At 46.5% G+C, this 19,335-nt stretch overlaps 1 protein-coding gene across 1 annotated transcript in view; it reads left to right on the top strand.

The window, feature by feature from the left end:
* The first annotated feature begins 2,884 nt into the window (after positions 1 to 2,884).
* The window catches only part of SLC1A4 (solute carrier family 1 member 4), a 37,413-nt gene continuing 20,962 nt past the window's right edge, over positions 2,885 to 19,335 (top strand). Inside the window, exons 1-3 of the mRNA XM_052784191.1 lie at positions 2,885 to 3,476; positions 13,061 to 13,103; positions 14,561 to 14,623. Of these exons, the coding sequence (XP_052640151.1) occupies positions 2,965 to 3,476; positions 13,061 to 13,103; positions 14,561 to 14,623 (618 nt within the window). The 5' untranslated portion in view covers positions 2,885 to 2,964. The remainder of the gene's footprint in view (positions 3,477 to 13,060; positions 13,104 to 14,560; positions 14,624 to 19,335) is intronic.

Genomic DNA, 19,335 nt, shown 5'->3' with positions numbered 1-19,335 from the left:
TATCACCAACCAGCCTTAGCATGGGTTAAAAAACATGCAGTGGGATCTACAATTTTGGAGGAGTGTGTTCCTGCAGGTCACCCGGCTGTTCTTGTGGTACTGCTCTGAGCAAAGTCAACCCCGCAAGGACATGGGGAGATCATCCAGGAGAGAAGGAGCCGACTATTGATTCATATGGTGGAAAAGGCTCAATTTTAACTCTTGCACTGGTCTCATACATGTGCTGCTACAGATGAGTTTTCCTATTTATTATGCTCTTCTTGTTCACACTTCCCTGAATTTCTCCCCTTGCTTTTAAGTTTGCATATGGGAACTGCATTTCGGCTCATTGTTTGCTTTTAGAATCTTTTCTCAACTGAAACAGAGAATAGAGACTTCTATATGTTTATATTTATTTTATAATTTTCTGTTGTCCTTTCTTTTCCCCTCTTCTCTTCTGCTTTTCACGGGTTAATGGAAAAAAAAAGGGTGAGACCAGGAGAGAATGGCAGGGAAAAAAGCAAGGCAAAAATGAAGCATGATGTTTTCATGAGGAATACTCTCAAAATATTAATTAAAAATCCATTTTATAAATGCTTCTGATGCAGAAAGAAACAATTATTTTAGAGAGTTAATTGTTTATTATTCACAAACATATTCACAAAAAGAATTCAAAACCAATTTTAAAGGACCCACGTAGCTTTTTGCTCCTTTTGAGGTTGGTGGAATTGAATGTCTTTGAAAGTGTTTGCAGATACTTGCTTTCCTGTTTAGTTTAGTCTCTGTTTTCTCTCTCTGCTTATCCTAATTTGGTAGAACATTTATTCCCAGACTTCCAAAAACCAAGTGTTCCTCAAAGGGAAAGTTACCAGGTGTCCTGGTTTCAGCTGGGATAGAGTTAACTGTCTTCCTAGTAGCTGGTACAGTGCTATGTTTTGAGTTCAGTATGCGAAGAATGTTGATAACACTGATGTCTTCAGTTGTTGCTCAGTAGTGTTTAGACTAATGTCAAGGATTTTTCAGCTTCTCATGCCCAGCCAGCGAGAAAGCTGGAGGGGCACAAGAAGTTGGCACAGGACACAGCCAGGGCACCTGACCCAAACTGGCCAACGGGGTATTCCATACCATGTGACGTCCCATCCAGTATAGGAACGGGGAAGGGGGGGCAGGGATTCGCCGCTTGGGGGACTGGCTGGGTGTCGGTCGGCGGGTGGTGAGCAATTGCACTGCGCATCATTTGTACATTCCAATCCTTTCATTATTGCTGTTGTCATTTTATTAGTGTTATCATTATCATTATTAGTTTCTTCTTTTCTGTTCTATTAAACCGTTCTCATCTCAACCCACGGGTTTTGCTTCTTTTCCCGATTTTCTCCCCCATCCCACTGGGTGGGGGGGGAGTGAGTGAGCGGCTGCATGGTGTTTAGTTGCTGGCTGGGGTTAAACCACGACACCAGGAAAAAAAATATAAAATCATTAAGAATATGCCTGGTATCCTGAGTCAAATTTTCATGCAAGAGCAAGCTGCAGGTCAAGACTTTGCATTGAGCCCTGAGGTGGGTGGTGGTGGACACAGTTAGTTGTTGGTGGAGTTGTTACCTATTTAGATGGAGACAATTCCCAGGAGCTCCAGCAATGGTGTAGGGATCTTCGGATCTATCCACGAGGCTGGAAAGCAGAAAAGAGTCTTATTAAATCAGGATTATTTCAGTCTCTTTAATTAGTCCGGTCTACTCAAAAAGCAAATGTGTGGCTGGTTGTTTTCACAGCGTGTTTTCTGCTAGGCTGTGCTTTGCTGATGTCAAGGGAATGAACTGAAATGAAGCCCCTTCTAAAATCCAAACATCGGCTGAAGCTCGTGCAGCTGCGTCCGTGAGCAAACGTGACAGTACTGTACCTCCACGGCCCTTGCGGATTTGAAAGCCCCAGGTGTCCTTTATCAGCGCCTCGTGCTGTCAGAGACATCGTCTGCTCCTCAGACAACCTGCTCACGTGGTCAGATGTGAGTTTCAGCCTGGTTCCTCAAGGACGCATGCTCGGAGCCCGTGTGTCCGTGCCACCCTGCCACCAATGAGCCTGCGGACCTGCTGGCTGGCTTTGACCGTGGGGATGGGGGCACAGCCATGACCCATCCTGGCACAGAGGATGGCTCCTGCCTCTCCGAGAGGTTCCTGGAGAGAGGAGGGGGACACTGAGGGGATGTGAGTGAACCAGGTGACACTGAGGAGACACGTGTGAGTGAGCTGTGGGGACACTGAGGGGGACACTGAGGAGATGTATGTGAGCTGTGGGGACACTGATGGGGATGTGCGTAAACCATGGGGACGCTGTGGGGACATATGTGAGCCACGGGACACTGAGGGGATGTGTATGAACTATAGGGACACAGAGGGTACGTTTGTGAGCCATGGGGACACTGAGGAGACATGTGTGAGCTGTGGGGACACCGACGGGGACGTGTGTGAACCACGGGGACACTGAGGGGGACGCTAGGGAGACGCGTGTGAGCCACAGGGACACTGAGGGGGACACTGAGGAGACCGCCGGGGGGACACGTGTGAGCTCTGGGACACGGAGGGGGACACCGAGGGGACGGACGCGTGTGAACCACGAGGACACGCGTGTGACCCGCGGGTACGCCGAGGGCCCGTGGGTAGCGCGCGGGCGGCTCCGCGGGGGCGCGGAGGGGACGTGCGGGACCCGCGGGCGGCGATGGCGCTGAGGCGACCCGCGCCTGCAATCGCCCCGCGCGGCCGGGCCCCGCGCGGGCGGGGCGGGGCGGGGCGGCGGGCCGGAGTCACCTCCCCGCAGGCGTGGCGTGGCCGGGCCGGGCTGGCGCCGGTCCCCGCGCGCGCGCGTCGGGGGCGGGGCCTGCCGGCGGGGCCGGTCAGTCAGTGGGTCGAGCGGCGGGCGGCAGCGGGACGCGAGGCGCGCGCAGGCAGCCGGCGAGCCGGGAGGGCGCCGCCGCCTGCCGCGCCGGGCAGCATGGAGGCGGCGGATGAGGAGAAGGCGGGCAACGGCCGCGCCGAGGGGCCGGCGGCGGCGGAGCAGCGGGGCGGCGGGGGTCGGCTGCGGGGCTGCTGGGGCTTCCTGCGGCGCAACGCGCTGGTGGTGCTGACGGTGTCGGGGGTGGTGGCCGGCGTGGCGCTGGGCGCCGCCGTGCGCGGTGCGGTGCTGAGCCCGGCGCAGGTGGCCTACCTGGCCTTCCCGGGGGAGCTGCTGCTGCGGATGCTGCGGATGGTGATCCTGCCGCTGGTGGTCTGCAGCCTGGTGTCGGGAGCCGCCAGCCTGGACACCCGCTCGCTCGGCCGCCTGGGAGGCATCGCCCTCGGCTATTTCCTAGGCACCACGCTGCTGGCCTCCGGCCTCGCCGTCGCCCTCGGCTTCATCGTCCGCCCCGGCGCCGGCGCCTCCGCCCTCAACGCTCCCGGCCTGGGGCTACCGGGCGGCGTGCCCACCAGCAAGGAGACGGTGGACTCCTTCCTCGACCTCGTCAGGTGAGGCCGCCCCGCTCCCCCCCACCTCCTCCCTCCTTCCCGCCCTCCCCGCCGCCGCCGGAGGATGATGACAGACCCGGCGGTGTTGCACGCTGCAGCCGGCGGCCGCCGAACCTTCCCCCCCCCCCCCCCCTTCTCCTCATCCTCCTCCTTCTCCTCATCCTGGCTTCTCCAGAGGCACCACTTTCTGCCCAGGTACCTGCAGCCTGGTCAGGTGCAGGGCTGTATGGTGCTCTACCTCTCCCTCCTTTATTTTTAATTTTGGCTGGGTGGCTGCGAGGATGAGTCAAGGCTTGCTCGGAGCTCTGGGTGCCTGGACCCGTTTTTGGTCCCACCTGGAGGGAGAGCAGCTCCTGGATGCTTGCTGCAGAGCAGGCATGGCCTTGCCTGGCACCTTCCCCTGCCCCGCTGCTTGTCGTTGCCAGTCTCCCACAGGTAGGGCAGGGCAGCTCTCCCTATCCCTCACATGCACCTTTTTCTTTTATTCCCCCACCCTTTATTCAGTTTCCTCACACAAATGCCAACCTGCCTCTTGGAGATGCAGGCATGGAAATGCAACCCCATGTTTCCATCGAGGATGTACCCTAAACATAGTCCAGCATGAGGAAGGACACCCTGTATGTTCATGAGCTTCCCATCCCACCTCTGCACCTTGCAAAGACAAGACTCTCATTCCCCAAAACTACCTCGAAGCAAGGCTTCCACTTCTAACCAGATCATAGTCTTTCTGTTTTATCCTTATTCCTCCTTGCAAAGTTGCAGACTTTACCTTTTTTTTTTTCCCCAGAGCCCTTGTTTTCTTGAGATCTGTCCAGCTCTTTAAATAAGACAGAAACAATTACACAAATGAGGCAAATATCTGGCCAGCTTTTTGAGTATCAGACTTCCAACTGCGGTCTCTTGTCCTTTGATGAATCTTGGTGCAGAACCCCAGATGAGAACAGACAGTGTGTTTTTTTGCCCTGGGTCTGGCTCTGCCACACCTGAGTGGTGTCGGGCAGTCACAAGAAAGTATTACAGGTGCCAGAGTAAAGTGGTGGAATAAAGGAAGACAGGGAAGTGTGGAGGTTTGCTGAAACATTGGAAGATGAACGGCTTTGGAGGTGGTAGATGTTGTTACCAAGATGCAAACAGAAGAGTTAAGGGAGGTCACCTGCGTACCAATGAAGTGGCTGGAGAGTTGTGCTTAGTGGATATCTTTGTAATTACGAAGCTGAGTGGGGGATTTTTATTCAGATCGTTTGCTTTGCTTTTATGAGTTCAGTTTTTCATCTGAGAGACTTTTTAGCTGTGTCTGGGTAAACAGATGTGGCAAAGAAGATAAAAAGAGTTTTTTAAAGAAAAAAACCAAAACAACCTCAGAACTGTAATTACGAATCCATGTTAATGTCCTTTTCTCCCCCAGAGAGACGTATGTTCTGTTTGGACAGAAAGTACGTCTGGTTTGTCCCATTGGCAACCACGTACTTCGTGTCCTCAGCCCACCTCTCTGAAAGACCAACAATTAAGGACCTCTCTTAAGGACCAGAAATTCCTGACAGAGCATATTAAGAAGTAATAACAGGACAGTGCGAGTAGGTGGACTGGCTGTGAAGGTGATGTGGAGTTGAATGAAAGTGTAGGCAGGTGAAGGAAAATTACAAAAAAAAAGGAGTCGGCCCAACCAGGAGAGTTGGGAAGTGTAGCAGTGGCAGCCCCGGGTGCATCCTGGCGTGGTTGCTGTAGCTGGTGTTTCATTCTTGTATCGCCACGCAGCACAGAGTAGGATGTAGCTGAGAAACAGAGCAGGAATGCTCCAGCAAGCTTCAGGCTGTGGGTAACATCTGTGAAGTTGGGAGCAGAAAGCTGCTTCTTGTTCTGGTCTGTAAATGCAGGTGGAGAGTTATCTTTGAAGGGGTTGTAATGGTGGTGGGATTGAGTCCTTAACTCTAAAGTAATGCTCATAACGATGAGACTTGGGTAAAGCATGCGGGTTGCAGAGGGGTTTCCTTCTGGGAAATGAGGGGCTGGGGGCTTTCCTCCAATGCATGTACAGTGGGCTGTGAATTCAGCTTTTTCTGGGAAGGACTGTTGTAGCCACATTGTTGGGCAGTCCAGTTGTCACAGCAGCAACAGCAGAATCCAGTCCAGTAAAGATGCATTTGGACACAGCCGTCACTAAAACTCCCAGTCTTAGCGCAAATCCCTGACAGACCCAGGGATGGAGTGAGTTATGTGATTTTCTGGAAATAATATCTCTCTCAGTCTGCCTTTTATTTTTTTTTTTAACTGTTGTTGAAAATGTGGGTGTTCTGGTTTGAGCATCGATCTTGGTCCCTGCTGTGGTGGAAGGTGCCACAGTAACCTCATCTTCAGTTAATGAGGCCTTGAGTATATAGGGCCTGGGGGGCTGAAACTGTTACCTTTAGTTTGGGTGGGTCTTGCAGCATCCTGCTCTTTGCTTTTCCTTTTCTCTCTTCTGATCATGAAACTTTCTATTAGACACAATAAAACTTTGTTTTCAATTGTGTCACAAGACTGGCTGTGTCTGTCAAGGCTTCACTGCTCAGTTTCAGGTAAAAGGTAAAAATGAGGCATGAATGGGTAAACTGAGTCCCCCTACAGCACTGAATGCAGATGTAAAAGGTGGCCCAAGGTAGAAACAGCAAAGCAGAGATCACAGCTGTGAGTCAGTATTTGCTATGGCTTCTGCAGGGATGACACAGAGTGTCCTTTCCCAGGATGCAGATCCCTTCTGCTTTTGGGAATTGTATTAGTTAATGACCAAAGATGTTGCTTTCCATTGTTGCAGTGATGTCTGGAGGCCAGCTTAATTCTTGGTTGCGATTTTCTGTTTCCAAGTCTAAAGCTTCCACACAAACATGCAACTGTGCATGCAGACATGACCTCTGGAAAAGAGATTTATCTTGGGCTTTGGTAGCAAATAAATGATGACTTGCTGGTCAACCAAAAGCCTCTGTTTTTGTCCATTGACCATAACTTCCAGGTCTAATTTGTCTGCCTTCCTCTGACTGGAGGTGCTGGAGCACCCTCTTGGTTTCCCTTCTGGCAAGTGCAGGAGGCAAGCCTTGAGCATGCCTGGCCAGCGCTTAGGCATGCTGTCCTCTGCCCCAGGATGCAGGTTGGGAACAGCAGAGCTGACCTGAAGGTGCCTTTGTGCCCCACAGCAGGGATGCTGATGGCTCATCTCATCTCATTTCATCTCATCTCAGGTCTGTCATGTGGGCAGCTTTTGGAGCTCCCTAAAAGATGAGCATGGCCAAAGGTAGGGAGAGACTGCAGCTCAGCTATCACAGCTGGGATCCAGCAAGAGTTCAGAGGTGCTTCTACAAAGCTGATGGCTTAAAAAAAAAAAAACCACCCCAAAAGTGGGGTGTGCTCTGAACTCAAGAGGGGACCTTGGATTTTCTTAACTCTGTCCTATGGCAATGAAGAAAGACAGGCTTCTCCAGAGCATCTGGCAAGGAGAGCAGCTTGGTTGTTCCAAATAGGTGAGTGCTGAGTGCCAGCAGAAGATGAGGAGAGTGAAGGAAAATTTTGGAATTTCTGGTTTCATCCCTTACTCATTTGTTTGGTGCAGAAGGCAAAATGGAGAATGAAGAGCTCTTATCAGCTTGGCTATGAAGTGGGTAGCAGGTAGAGGAAGAGGCTAGCTGTGATATGGTGGGCTCTGGGGCTGAGCACCCACCTGGGTAGGAGACATGGCAGAGAGCCAGCTTGGCTTGGATCATGCCAGGTGTCTAACCAGGGAGAAACAGGTGAGGAGGAGAGAGGTGGTGACAAGGAAGTGACTCCAGCCACCAGCTAACACAGCCAACCTATAGCTTGTTGGAAAGCAGTTGAAACAGCAGGATCAAGTGTTTTGCAAGAATCTATTGATTTAACACTTTTGACTGGCAATTGTCAAGACTGCAAGTTTTGATAAGGTCAGAGTTTTGTTTTAGCTCTGATTTATATTTGCTGATTCAACAAAATTAAAGTTTCACAGGAACCTATTGATCCTGTCAAAATTTCCAACAGTGGGTGATCCTGCCACTTCATTTCAGTGAGGTCAATGTTTTGCTGTAATTTTATACAAAAGACTTAAGTAGAAAATCTCACTCATCAAGAAGGAACATTCCAACAAAATGTTTTACAATATTTTTTTAGTGGGAAAAAAGGTCTGGAACAGGCTTTCTTTGCCCAATTTTGGGATGAAAACATGTTTTGAAACTGGAATTGGCTTTGGGAATGGAATTCTGGTCTTAATCCAGCTCTAGCTCTAACAGTCTGGGGAGGGAAGGAGGTAGTAGCATCATCTGCTTTTTATAGGAGGGGTATGCAGAGGTCTATGTGTCTGCCCTGAGCAGTAAGGTCAGGGTTTCTCAGGCTGCCAGGCAAGTCTGCAAAAGCAGTTTAAATTTTTTTGTTCCTCACTGCCCTTTCTGTCTCTCTGCCAGAGGTTACCAGCTGTGCTGCCAAAGGGAGTACCCACGGTGCCGTCAGCAAGCCCACGCATTGGCTCCAAGCACCGTTGGAGCCAGAGGGAATGCAGACATGAGCTTGAGTGCAGGGAGAAGCACGGGTTGTGTTTTGCTGGCTGGGCTACAAAGCAGATGGCCAGGGTGGACCATGGGGTCCAGAGCACTCATGCAGTGACCCTTGCTCAGGCACCAGTTGCTCCGGTAGCACTTGTTTCTTATAGTCTTGCTCCTCCCAGTGAGTCACCCAACAGCAGCAACCATGAAGGCTGTCTCTGAAATCCCAATGTGGAAAGAGAGCAAAACTTGACTGTTAGGAGAGGAGGGGGAGATGCCACCTTTGTAGTGATAAATAGAATAGGAAGTGGCCAGGGAACAGCTGCAGTTACACCAATGTCAGGTCCCCAAGATAGGCTAGCCACTGGGTTTCATAGCTGGATGGCTAACTCTTAACTCTGGGGTACCCTCAGAAAAAAGGGAACTAGTAAATGTTACTGTCCACCTTTGCTTGTATTGTTTTCTGAGCCCAGACCCTCTCTTGAAGTATAGGGATTGCTGACTGATTTTTGTAGGAAGAACTCAACATTTTCATTCATGTGCCTGCACTGTCTGGTGGGGTTTTTTTAGGAAGCCTCTCAACATTTCTGCTTCTTTCTTTTGTTCTTTATATTCATTACCTTTTACTACTGACTCCCACCACTTATGTTTTATTTTCTAAGCAACGAAGATGCAGACTGGACCATTAAGGCAAAAAGTACCAAATACCTGCTATAAGTAAACACATTTTCAAGTTTCTCTGTTAAATGCACACATTCATAAATATGTATATGTCCAGGGCATGTATTGTGCATCCACATAAATGCAGATGAGAAAAATTGTTGTGTGATATTGAATGAAAATCTTGGGACAGAAATTAAAATAAAGGTATTGGAGTGAAGCAATGCAAGACAAATGTGTAGTATTTTAGGGTTTTGTTCTGCTTGCCTGGATTTCCCTTCATGCTTTTGCTGCCACAGCAAAGTTGTTTGCAGAGCTCTAGCAAAAGAATCATTTAGAAACAGTTAATAATAATCCCTTATAAATGCAATGAAGGCATTCCTGTGCCATCCTTATCCTGCTGGTGGAAAGATACAGGGTAAGGAAGAGAGGAATTCGCCTGCAATATCAAACTTGAGAAGGATGGAAGCTACAGCCCCTTTTTGCTCCGTTTACAGCTCCAGGTTTCCTTAGTTGTCTAGGATTTCCAGTAGCAGATGCTGCAGCTGAACTAAGATTTCTGTTACAGCAAAAATACAGTGAGTCCTCCTTGCTAAATTCAGTTAGGGGAGTAATGGTCCCTTCTTGCCTGGTGGGAGTAGCTTTTCACTTGAGAAAAGGAAAAAGCTGCATTTAGCTGGCTCTGCATGGGGAGATGGTGGGATGAGTACAGTATTCAAACACAACGTATTCAGACCCTGAAACTCCTGCCCTGGTGCTGCTGCCTTCTGGTTCCTATTTTAAGAGGATCTGAGATGGGTGCTTTCTCACACTGTGTGTTGTGCAGGTATGTGGAGGTTTTCTGGCTCAGCCCAGCTGCCGCTCCAGCCCCAGGACACAGCTGTCACCCTTGACAGCTGTCTGATGGATTTCTGATTTTTTGGGGGGGACGGACTGTCTGCACGACTTGCAACAGGCAGAGAGAGACTTTCCTGCCTGGTGCTTGGCAAGGGGAGTAAAGTCTCTCTGTACCACCTACTTTGCCTTTACACCACAAAGGCAGTTGGGTCCATGCATGGGTAATCCATCCCTCTCCATGGAGCAAGGTCCCGGCAGCAATGGAGCATCAGGGGTGCATGCAGCACATCTGTCCCCCTGCTGTAATGTCGTGCATTGCTGGCTCATCTCATTCTTGCCACATACAGCAAGTTTCGTCTCTCTGAATCACAGGGCCAAGGGTGCCTGATCCCAGACCCCTGTGCTGGGCTCCTTATCACCTAGACTCAGGGTTTCCTCAGCAGCAGGGATGGGGCCATGAGAAACAACAGCAACAGTCAACAATCCAGTGATATAACCATGGTGATATCCTTAAACTCTATGTTCACATCTGGTATGGGCTTTCAAAGCAAAAAACCCTTCTCAATATTTGGTCTGCATGGAAAAACCAACTGCCAGATGCCCACATTTAATTCGCATGCTCAATTACCCAGCTCATCAGCTTTCCTGTTTGCCTGTTCACCCGGACAGGAGGGGTGTTCATGCTTTCCCCTGTGAGTCCTCCGCTTGGGCTTGGGGACACAGCGAACACCGGCTCACAGGGACAGAGCTAGGTCTGGGTTTCTGTGGCGGGTGAACTTTGCCTCGCTGTGCACCATGAGCAAAGCCTGCAGGCTCAAGCACATGATGAGCCCAGGCAGGTCACCAGCCGGCTTTTGGCTCTCCCTGGAGCATGCAGCATCCTGACCTGTTTTTTTTAGGTGCTGCTGTGGTGTTCTTGCACATATCCATCTTAAGGCAGAAAACTGCGGTCTTACCCACCCATAATTAAAGCTTAATTTAATTCGCATGCTGACTGATCTTAGGTGAGCAATGAGTGTAGTCTGTGCAGAACTCGTGCCTCTAAGGTAAGCCATTTATTTGTTGGTTGCTTTTTATGACCCAACAGATTTTGTTCTTAAACTTCAGGATCTGAAACAAAGAGGAGCAAAACATTATTTTACGTGTTGTTGGGACTTTGCAGCCAGGTGTACTTAGAAGTTGGATTGAACAAAACACAGCTTCTTCTGAGCTGCTGAATTAAGATGCAAAATTTTTACTTGGTGGATTGTCAGAAATGCTGTTTGCTGTCCTCAGAGTCGAGTCCTGTGACCACTGCTCCAGGGATAAAGAAGAGAGACTGCTATATGCTCGTATTTGAATAGCTTTAGTGCTGTTCACACTTGAAGCAAGAACCTGCCCCTCGCTTTGCTGTAGCAGGCATCACTCAAGTATGTGCTTTAAGTATATGCTTGGAGTTAAGTTAGTGTTTAATAACTGAGGCCCATGCCTGACATACTGTGTAAATTATGGAGGGTTTGGTTTCTTGGCCACATTTAAACATTGGAGAACCGTATTGTTTAGGCTTTAGGATTGCTTCCCTTGGCTTTGTTTTGTCAGGATGGAAAAGCTGTTTTTAAAAAAAAAAGGTAATTTGATTTCTGGTTGGTTTTCAGTCTTTTTTCATCTCTCTGATTCTTCAAAATCCAGTCAATTCTTTTTTTAAAAAAGTAATCATCTTGCTATGAAAAGTTGAAAAGAAATATCCTTATTTTCCCAACAGCATGTTTTCTTCTTTTTCGTTAAAACTGTGCACTGAGCTGAGCCCATTTGTATATGTGATGTTTTACTCCTGATAAAATTAAGTTTGCTTTTACTTTATATGAGGTTTTTATCCACCGGAGAGTTCCATCCATGCAAGAATTGGTGGACGTTAGCTGTTCCATTGATTTTATTTGACTAATTCTTAAGCATCTCTGCAGAGTTAGAGCTCGCTTTCCTACTTTCAGACAGACAGCTGTATTGTCAAATTTTAAGGAGAAAAAGTTGCTGTTTCTTTCATGCTCAGTGGAATGTAGACTCCAGAAGCCAAGTTATTCTTACAGCAATTTGGCTTTTGCAGCTGCCTCCTAATACACTTGCAATGCAACAGAGAGGCAGGCTGAGGTAGTTCACAGCAGCCACTTGTTTGATGAAGGTCCGTGTACTTTACATCGCTGTCAAGGCTGTGGGAAAACCCTCACTATGTGGCAGGATAATGGAGCTATGCAATGGAAAAGACCAATATCCTTATCTGTGCCATTTTTTAACCTCCCTCTTGCTTTCAATGATTTGACTCTGCTGCTCCATTTCTTGTTGTGGTTCGGATTTGCACTTTCCATGTCATTCATGGAATGATCGCAACTGAAAGCCTGGTTTAAAATCATGTTTGCCAGGGTAACTATGGCAAGAACTGGGGGGGAGGTTAGCACGGCACAGCCTGGAGGTAGCTGCAGCTTCCTTGGAGCAGTGCAAGGAGCAAGAATGGGGAGCAGCTACCGAAGTGTGTTTTGCCACAGTTAACTGGCTCTAGGTAAGGTCTTTTGTTTCCTTACCGTAAGAGTTGCCAGGCCTCCTTGATGCATTCGGCTGGCAGTGTTTTCAGTTAGTACCTAGACCCTTCCTGCTCTCACCAGCTAGGGTCCTGTCGTGACCCCAGAGGTGAGCTTTTATTCCTATTTTGCTTTCTGACACAGCAAAAAAAGCTGCCATTTGGCTAGGGGAACACATGCTCTTTGCACACCATAAGGGGGGAAAGAAGTGTAGCATTAAAAACAACTATAAAATACAAGAAGCAACTTTTTCCTTACATGGTCCAGTTAACCATTTTTCCTGTCCTTGTCGCTTCATAGATGCACATATACACTGGATGCCCAGTAGAAGTGTATGTCACTTTGCATGCTATCCTCTCTGCACAAACCTGGTGCTCAATTTGCATTTCTGTACGAAAGCACTACCAAATTCAGATGTTGCAACTTTCCATATGAGTTGCCTCTGCTTTCATCTGTGCTGTTTAACTATTTAAGCCCTTGCAGACACCTCTGGCCTGTGACATTGTTCTGCTTTACCTTGGTGTTCAGGGAAGCTGACCTTGTTGTGTTGAAGGGTTAAGCTGTTCTTTTAAGTGGATTTTGCTGATTGGATTGTCCTTCATGTTGATGCTGTGAGCAAAGTGTAATCACATGAGTAATGTTAAAAATCTGCCTGACCCTGGAGGCCATAAGCTGTTGCTGCAGCTGGTGTGGCTAAGCCAGTTTCTGTAGCCACTGGCTGATGGGTGTGTATAACTAACATTGTGTCTGATCGCCTCTGGTGTCACTACCGAAATGGTTAGGTGTGGCAGACAAGCAGGGACCTTTTTATGTGAGCAAAAGAAGATGGCATTCACACCTCTGGAGATGTAGCAAGACATCTGCTCTGTGCTGCCATGGTGTCTTCTGTAGTATGTACCTCACTAATGCAAATATGCTTGCCTTTGCAAAACTAATTCAGTTTCTGAGAGTAGAACACCTTGGTGCCTTCATTTTAGAAGTTTTACAAGAAATATTTCATTTTCTTGTTTGTATTTTACAGAAACCTGTTTCCTGCAAATCTTGTTGCTGCAGCTTTCCGAACGGTAAGATGTGTGGACTTTGGACGTGAGCTACAGCGCACAGACAGACAAAGTGACTGCTCTTTTTGGAAAAAGGACTAGAAAGATGGTGTAGAAAATACCAAAAGTTAATTTACTTATAGTAGGTGGGATTTTTAAAAGCACCTGACATAATCAGACATACAACTTCCATGGCAAATGGTTTGATTTTGAAAAATACTCCTCAAACAAAAGTATATTCATAGCCTATGTTTTGTACCTCCACCAAAAATGTTCTTTAAACTTTTGTACTTTGGGTGCCATGTTGGGCAGCAATAGCAACTCTTAGTGCCAGGCTGCTTATCACTTTGCAGGAGCTAGTGAGGAAACCCTTGGGTACCTAGTTTGGAGCTGGGCTCAGAATAGACAAGGCTGAAGACTTTCAGGCTCTTCTGTGTAAGCATTACCTGTTGCCTGATGCTTTTATTCAGTATTTTCCATTGTATCCCTTGCTGGATTAATTGCTCAGCCTGGCTTCTCTTCCAACAGAGGACCAAGTGTGGTAGGATGATAACTGGCACCACAACATAGTGTGGTTTAAACTGATGGACAGGAGCTGTGGGGCTCCAAGAAGATTTTGATTTAGTTCTTAGTGCTAACTTTAGATGTCAGGATAGATGCTGTTGAGAATATTGCTATGGGGCAGAGTGATTCTTTGTGATACAGGAGCAGAATAATAGTTTTTGCCTTTATGGTATTCTGTTGTTTGCTTTTGTATCAAAACCAAGGTCAAACTCTTAAAATCAAGTTCCTTTTTGAGTGTACATATAATACAGTACAAGTCAATATGCCATAAATAAAAATAGGAGCAATACAAAAATATCATTAAGAAAAAGATATTCTGTGATACCTCAAGTGTCAGGGTTCTGTATGTTCAGGGATGAAATAAAGAAGTCCTCCTTTCCTCTGTGCTGCTATTTTCACAGGTAATTGGCAAGTACATAAGCTTTTCTGTCCCCTATTTTATATCTAAAGAAAACAAGCCAAAGAAGTGCCCTGCTTTTGCGAGGCGTCTAGCTTATTTATCAAAGTAAACTGTTGCCCCAGATTTTAGATATTTTACTGACAATTTTAATGGCTGCCTCACCATTTCTAACAGTGAAACAGTGCAAGCGCCACTTGCCTTCTGCAGGAGCCAGTGCGACAGTGTGGTGTGTGAGCAACAGCAGGGTGGAGGAAAGGGGAATTCCTTGGCTGCTGCCCAAATCTGGGAGCTCAGGGGGTCACAGAGCACTTCTTGGCTGCCACATGGGGAAGGAGCTGCATATAGTGTCAGTCCCTTTTCTTGCATAGGACAGGCTTATTAGCCTCCACAGTATGGTCTCCAGAAAAAGTCTTCCTAACAGCAATCTCCTCCTTGTGAAATGCTAGATGATATGGTCATATTGATGATCTGATTCGCAAACATAGTGGTTTTGTTTGGGTTTTTTTCTTACCTGCAGTATGCGACAGAATACAAGATGCTGCTCAGAAACACTACCTCTGGAAATGTCACGTGGGAGAAGGTAAGGTCACTTATGTTTTTATACAAACCTTTGTCAATTGTAATATTTGACTACTTTGCAGTCTTTAATCCTTTCCAGCAGTCACTGGAAAGAAACAAATACTTGTCTTTGCCTGGAACTGAGACACACACAAGCCAGATGAGTTACCCACAGCCACATAAGAAAGCTATGATGGATAGGAGAGTTGGGCTTAATAGATCTGACCCCTGAGACCTTACTTTTAGGCCATGCTTTCTTAGACCTGGTCTCGCTTGATCTAAATTTTGATTAGTCACTCTGCCTAATGTTTCCAAATAACTTTCTGTAGACTAGAATTAAATAGCCATCAGGCTGGCTGAATATGTCCCTCAAACCTTACTCTTCATTAACAATTTGGAGACAATGAGCTTTTTTCCACTACCCAAGGCTCTTAAAAAAAAAGAAAAAGAAGAGGTTAGTTGAGAATTTTTTCTTGTTGCCATGCTGCTGAAATTTTGTTTGAAGCAGTAACAAGTGGTCTGAAGGAGTAAAAATTATAGACAGAACATTACAAATAGGCTGCTATTGCAATGGTGTCAAAAAAGAAACTAATTTGCAGGTGTAGCTGAGGTAAAGAGTGTTCTCTTCCATATGGAGCTTGTAGAACTTCCAGAGATGTTCTATATCCTGTTGAGTGGCATCTCTCCTGCAGCATGGGGCTATCAAACATCTTTATTATTGGCCAGAGCCGACATATTGCAAGTCCAGCAATAATTACTGTTGTCTTACAGGCAGCATCCTATGAAACAAACCCAGTATCCCAGCCTGTCATGTGTCACCTCACTCCAAATGAAGTATCTCATGTGCTTTCGTGGGATTTTGGGGAGATGGGTCTGACACTGGAGATTACTTTCAGGGTTATTTTCTTTTTCTCGGGCTCATTCTGACTATCTGAGATCAGTATCGGATGTTGGGTTACTATATCTTTAATATGATTTGAATGCCCCTAGGGCAAGAGACTTGTAATGTTTGTATTTGTCATGGAAGGGCTCAGCTGAGGCTTGCCCACCGGTTTGTAAAACCATCGGGGGAAAAAGCAGTTTATGCATATCCAGAGGGACTCTGAAGCGTATCCCTGAGTGCAGGAAGTACTGGCCTCTTTACCTTTTCCTCACCACGCATGGTGCGTGAGCAGGTGATGCAGAACAGTGTGTTTCTGAACTCTGCTTTCAGCTGATGGGCTGAACTTTCACCAGCCCTGGGGGCAGGGTGATAGGTGACTTGGATGGCACAAGAACTGAGCAGGGGAAAAGTCAGCCCTTGCCTAGAAGCCTGCTATCACACAGCGAGTGGTTTCACTGGGGAAGAAGGCAGCTCCATCTGCCCAGGCCTATGAGATTGCATTAGCCCAGATCTGCACTCACCTCATCTGACACGGATGCACAGCAATAACTGCAGGACCACGTGATCCCAAAAGAGCACTTTCTCTTCTCATGCCATTATATCCTTGGGCAGTACATGCCTGTGCAGCCTCGTGCTACTAAAACCCAAGTTCAATATGAAAGGCTGTAACAATGTGCACTTAGACATGTGTGATTGCTTACAGAGGGTAAAGTTATTCTTCATTTAAGCAGGGCTAAATGAAAGGTGAATAAGACTCTTCTTATTCATCTTCAGTGTCAAGCTTGATAGGGGCTTCTTGGCAACCAAGCATGGATCAGGGCCAACCATACCCATTGGACATAGGCTTGGCTGTTGAATACTTTTTTAATGCTTGTTCAAATCCATCACTCTTCCTCAAGAGATAAGAATGCATCTTTTGACAATTTAAAATGTAAGATTCTTTTTCAGTTTTCTTCTTTCCTTTTCCCACTTATCAGACTCCTGTTTTATGCAATATCAGAAAAAATATTATGAATTTGTCACCAATGCCTGTTTTTGCCAGTGCTTATGATGTAATTTCTGGTATTACTTTTCCAAAACCTTTCTTCAGTTGTTGGGGCGGAACCAGAGCTGAACTTCTTTAATTCCAGAAGACGCCCTACTGCCTCTAGAGAAGAGCAGACCAAATAAAAAGAAAGCATCGTCTCAGTTTTGTTAGCTCAGTTTCAGTACAGATCTGGCCATATTATTTATGGATAGATGAGGATTAAGTTTGGAAAGGAAGAATATGATTTTTGGAGAATATGTATAAATATCATAACAATAGAAGTTGGGTTCCAGGGAAACAAGATGATATCCCTATCAAATGTTTTCTTTCATCAGCAGAATATTTGATTGAAGAGGAGAAATGTTTTCCTTCTACTTTCCATATGAATAGTGTAGAGCGAACTTTTCCATTGATTTTATTTCCCCTCCCCCCACTGGTTAATAGGCCCTGTCTTCTCTCGATGATATGAATAGTGGGGCACGTAGATGTCTGCGCAGCCATGTCTTTTTTGTTGTTTCACATGCTCCCCTTATGTTTACCTAGCTTTTATGGCTATGTCCTCTCTGTCTCTTTGGCAGCAAGCCTTCCTGGGGCATGGACTATCTCAGTTCCCCATCTGCAGGACAGGGAGGCTGTGGGGGCTCTGAGTTCCTCTTGTGGCAGCAGTAAAAATACACAAACGGGTGATTGCTCTTCTTCCTCACATCACGTGGCTACATTTTTTTTTCAGCCACCTACTACTGGGACAGCTCAATATCAGCAGTTGTTTCCTTGATAAGCATTTTGTTTCAAGAGCTAAAAAACAACAGGATCTTCAGAGAGATTCAAGGACCAGAAGAGCTCCATGAATCTTCCTACCAGAACACGTAATTTCAAGCAAACAGTAACACATCCCATAGTTTATCCAGGAACAAAGCTCTCGTTAAAGCCGTTTTTGTTTGGTGTCCACAATGCTGCTTGGTTTGGCAGCTCCTTTGGGGTGATGCACTCTTCTGTTAGAGTACAAAAAGACTGTTCAGCATCTGCCAGTTTTAGAGGCTGGGATTGAGAGGATCTTCCGCTGAGGATTTACTGCTGGACTCTTTCCATATTGTGCTGCAAGGAGGTGAAATTCTCTGAACGCTGCAGATTGTCGTCTTTATTTGCAGGGAGCAATTTCTTGCAGTAAGTTACTACTCCATGCAAATGATGGACCTTCTGCCTACATCTGTGGTGATGGGAGGCGATGGTCAATGTTGTGTATTGTAAAAAAATTGGCTCAAGAGGGAGAAAGAGAGAGCAAGACCTGAAAAGGGTGGCAGGATGACAGTGAATAGAGGGAAACAGCTAAGAAGTTTTTGGTGGCTGTGCCAGAGTCCTCCCTCCGGTCACCAAGAATTCAAGGGTCCCCAGATCACAAGACCTAGGCTTGAAGGACTAGTAAGTGTGAGCACTTGGAGAACAGCAGCAGCAGCAATCGCAGTGCCAGGAGCAAGGTGGAGAGAGACATCTCTGAGGGTGAAGGAAGACTAAACTCCATGTATTATCATTCTGGAGAGGTATAGGGGAGTTTGAGGAGAACTGGCCAATTTATGCACAGTAGGCCACTGTGCAGGTTAAGATGAAAAGTGAGAAGCCACCTGTGTCCTGGCTGTAGCTAACTGGAGCCGCTGCTATCTCTTGCCCTCTCCTCTAGCTTCCCAAGAACAAAATTTGGCAAGCCTTTGCCACCCATGGCTCTGAAGAAGGTGGAGTGGCTGATGCTTGTGGGGATTGAATGACCTAGAAGAGCTCTGGACTTCTCTAGTCAGGGAAGTGACCTTCCAAATTAAGCTCTAGGAGCTCTGGCCCTTGTTTTCCTGAGTGCCTCCCAAGCTCTGTCCTGCTCTGTGACCCTGTGTGCCCTATGCAGCTGGTGGAAGCTGAGCAATCCTCTTGCACGTTCAGTACACTTCTGCCTCGTTCCTGAGACTAGATCTCTGAGAAGCCTAAACGGTAGCAGGTTGCTGCGCTTCAGGCTCATACCGCTGCATTTAATGAGTTGAGAAGCAATTCTCCGGTAGAAGGAGTTTAATGGGCGGAGATGCTTTGCAAAACATCAGTATAAAGTAGTATAATGGAATTTCCTCCCAGTAACATCCAGGTCAGGAGGCTGGGCACTTTCAGCAGCTTGAAACACTGAATTTCTGTTCCAAAGGAAGGGTTGATACTGTTTTTTTCTGAATGACAACAAAAACAAAAAAGCATTCAATGTTTTTAGGATTTTTTTCTTGTGTGGAAAAGTTTAGGGTCATTATGTTGAAATTCTGTTCCAAGCTGAACTTTTCATATTAGCCTTGTATCAAATTAACCCAGTATAAGATGTTATATTATAAAATAACAAGTTGAAAAAAACACAACAAGGTGAAAAGTCGTGTCAAAATGAAAAAGCGTTGCATTCACTCCATGTGAATGAAGAAGTGTTTCTTTTCTGGTGTAAAAATGTTCATGTTTTGCCCAAGTTGACATTTCCCAGAGAAAGCTTTGGTTTTGTTGGAATGGCATGGCAGCATTATTTTACTACAGATTTACTTTCTTCCTGCTAATAAATTAGTCATAAAATTTGAGACTTGTATATCAATTTGTACATTGTTACTGATAAATTGTCACTGAAATTTTGTTAGATTTTCTTCAGCCTTATGGTAAACCTTATCTCCTACCCTAGAGTTATGTTTTACCGACAGAAGTGAAAAATAGAAAAATGTGCACGGACAGTTTATTCAATTAATAGGAGGGTGTCGTTTTTTCTGTCTAACTTTTCTAACCACAGGAATGTTCAGGGCTTTCAGGCACACAAAACAGAATA

This window comes from Harpia harpyja, chromosome 4 (genome assembly GCF_026419915.1).
Source record: "Harpia harpyja isolate bHarHar1 chromosome 4, bHarHar1 primary haplotype, whole genome shotgun sequence".
Classification (NCBI taxonomy): Eukaryota; Metazoa; Chordata; class Aves; order Accipitriformes; family Accipitridae; genus Harpia; species Harpia harpyja.
This window is presented reverse-complemented; position numbering and strand designations above follow the sequence as displayed.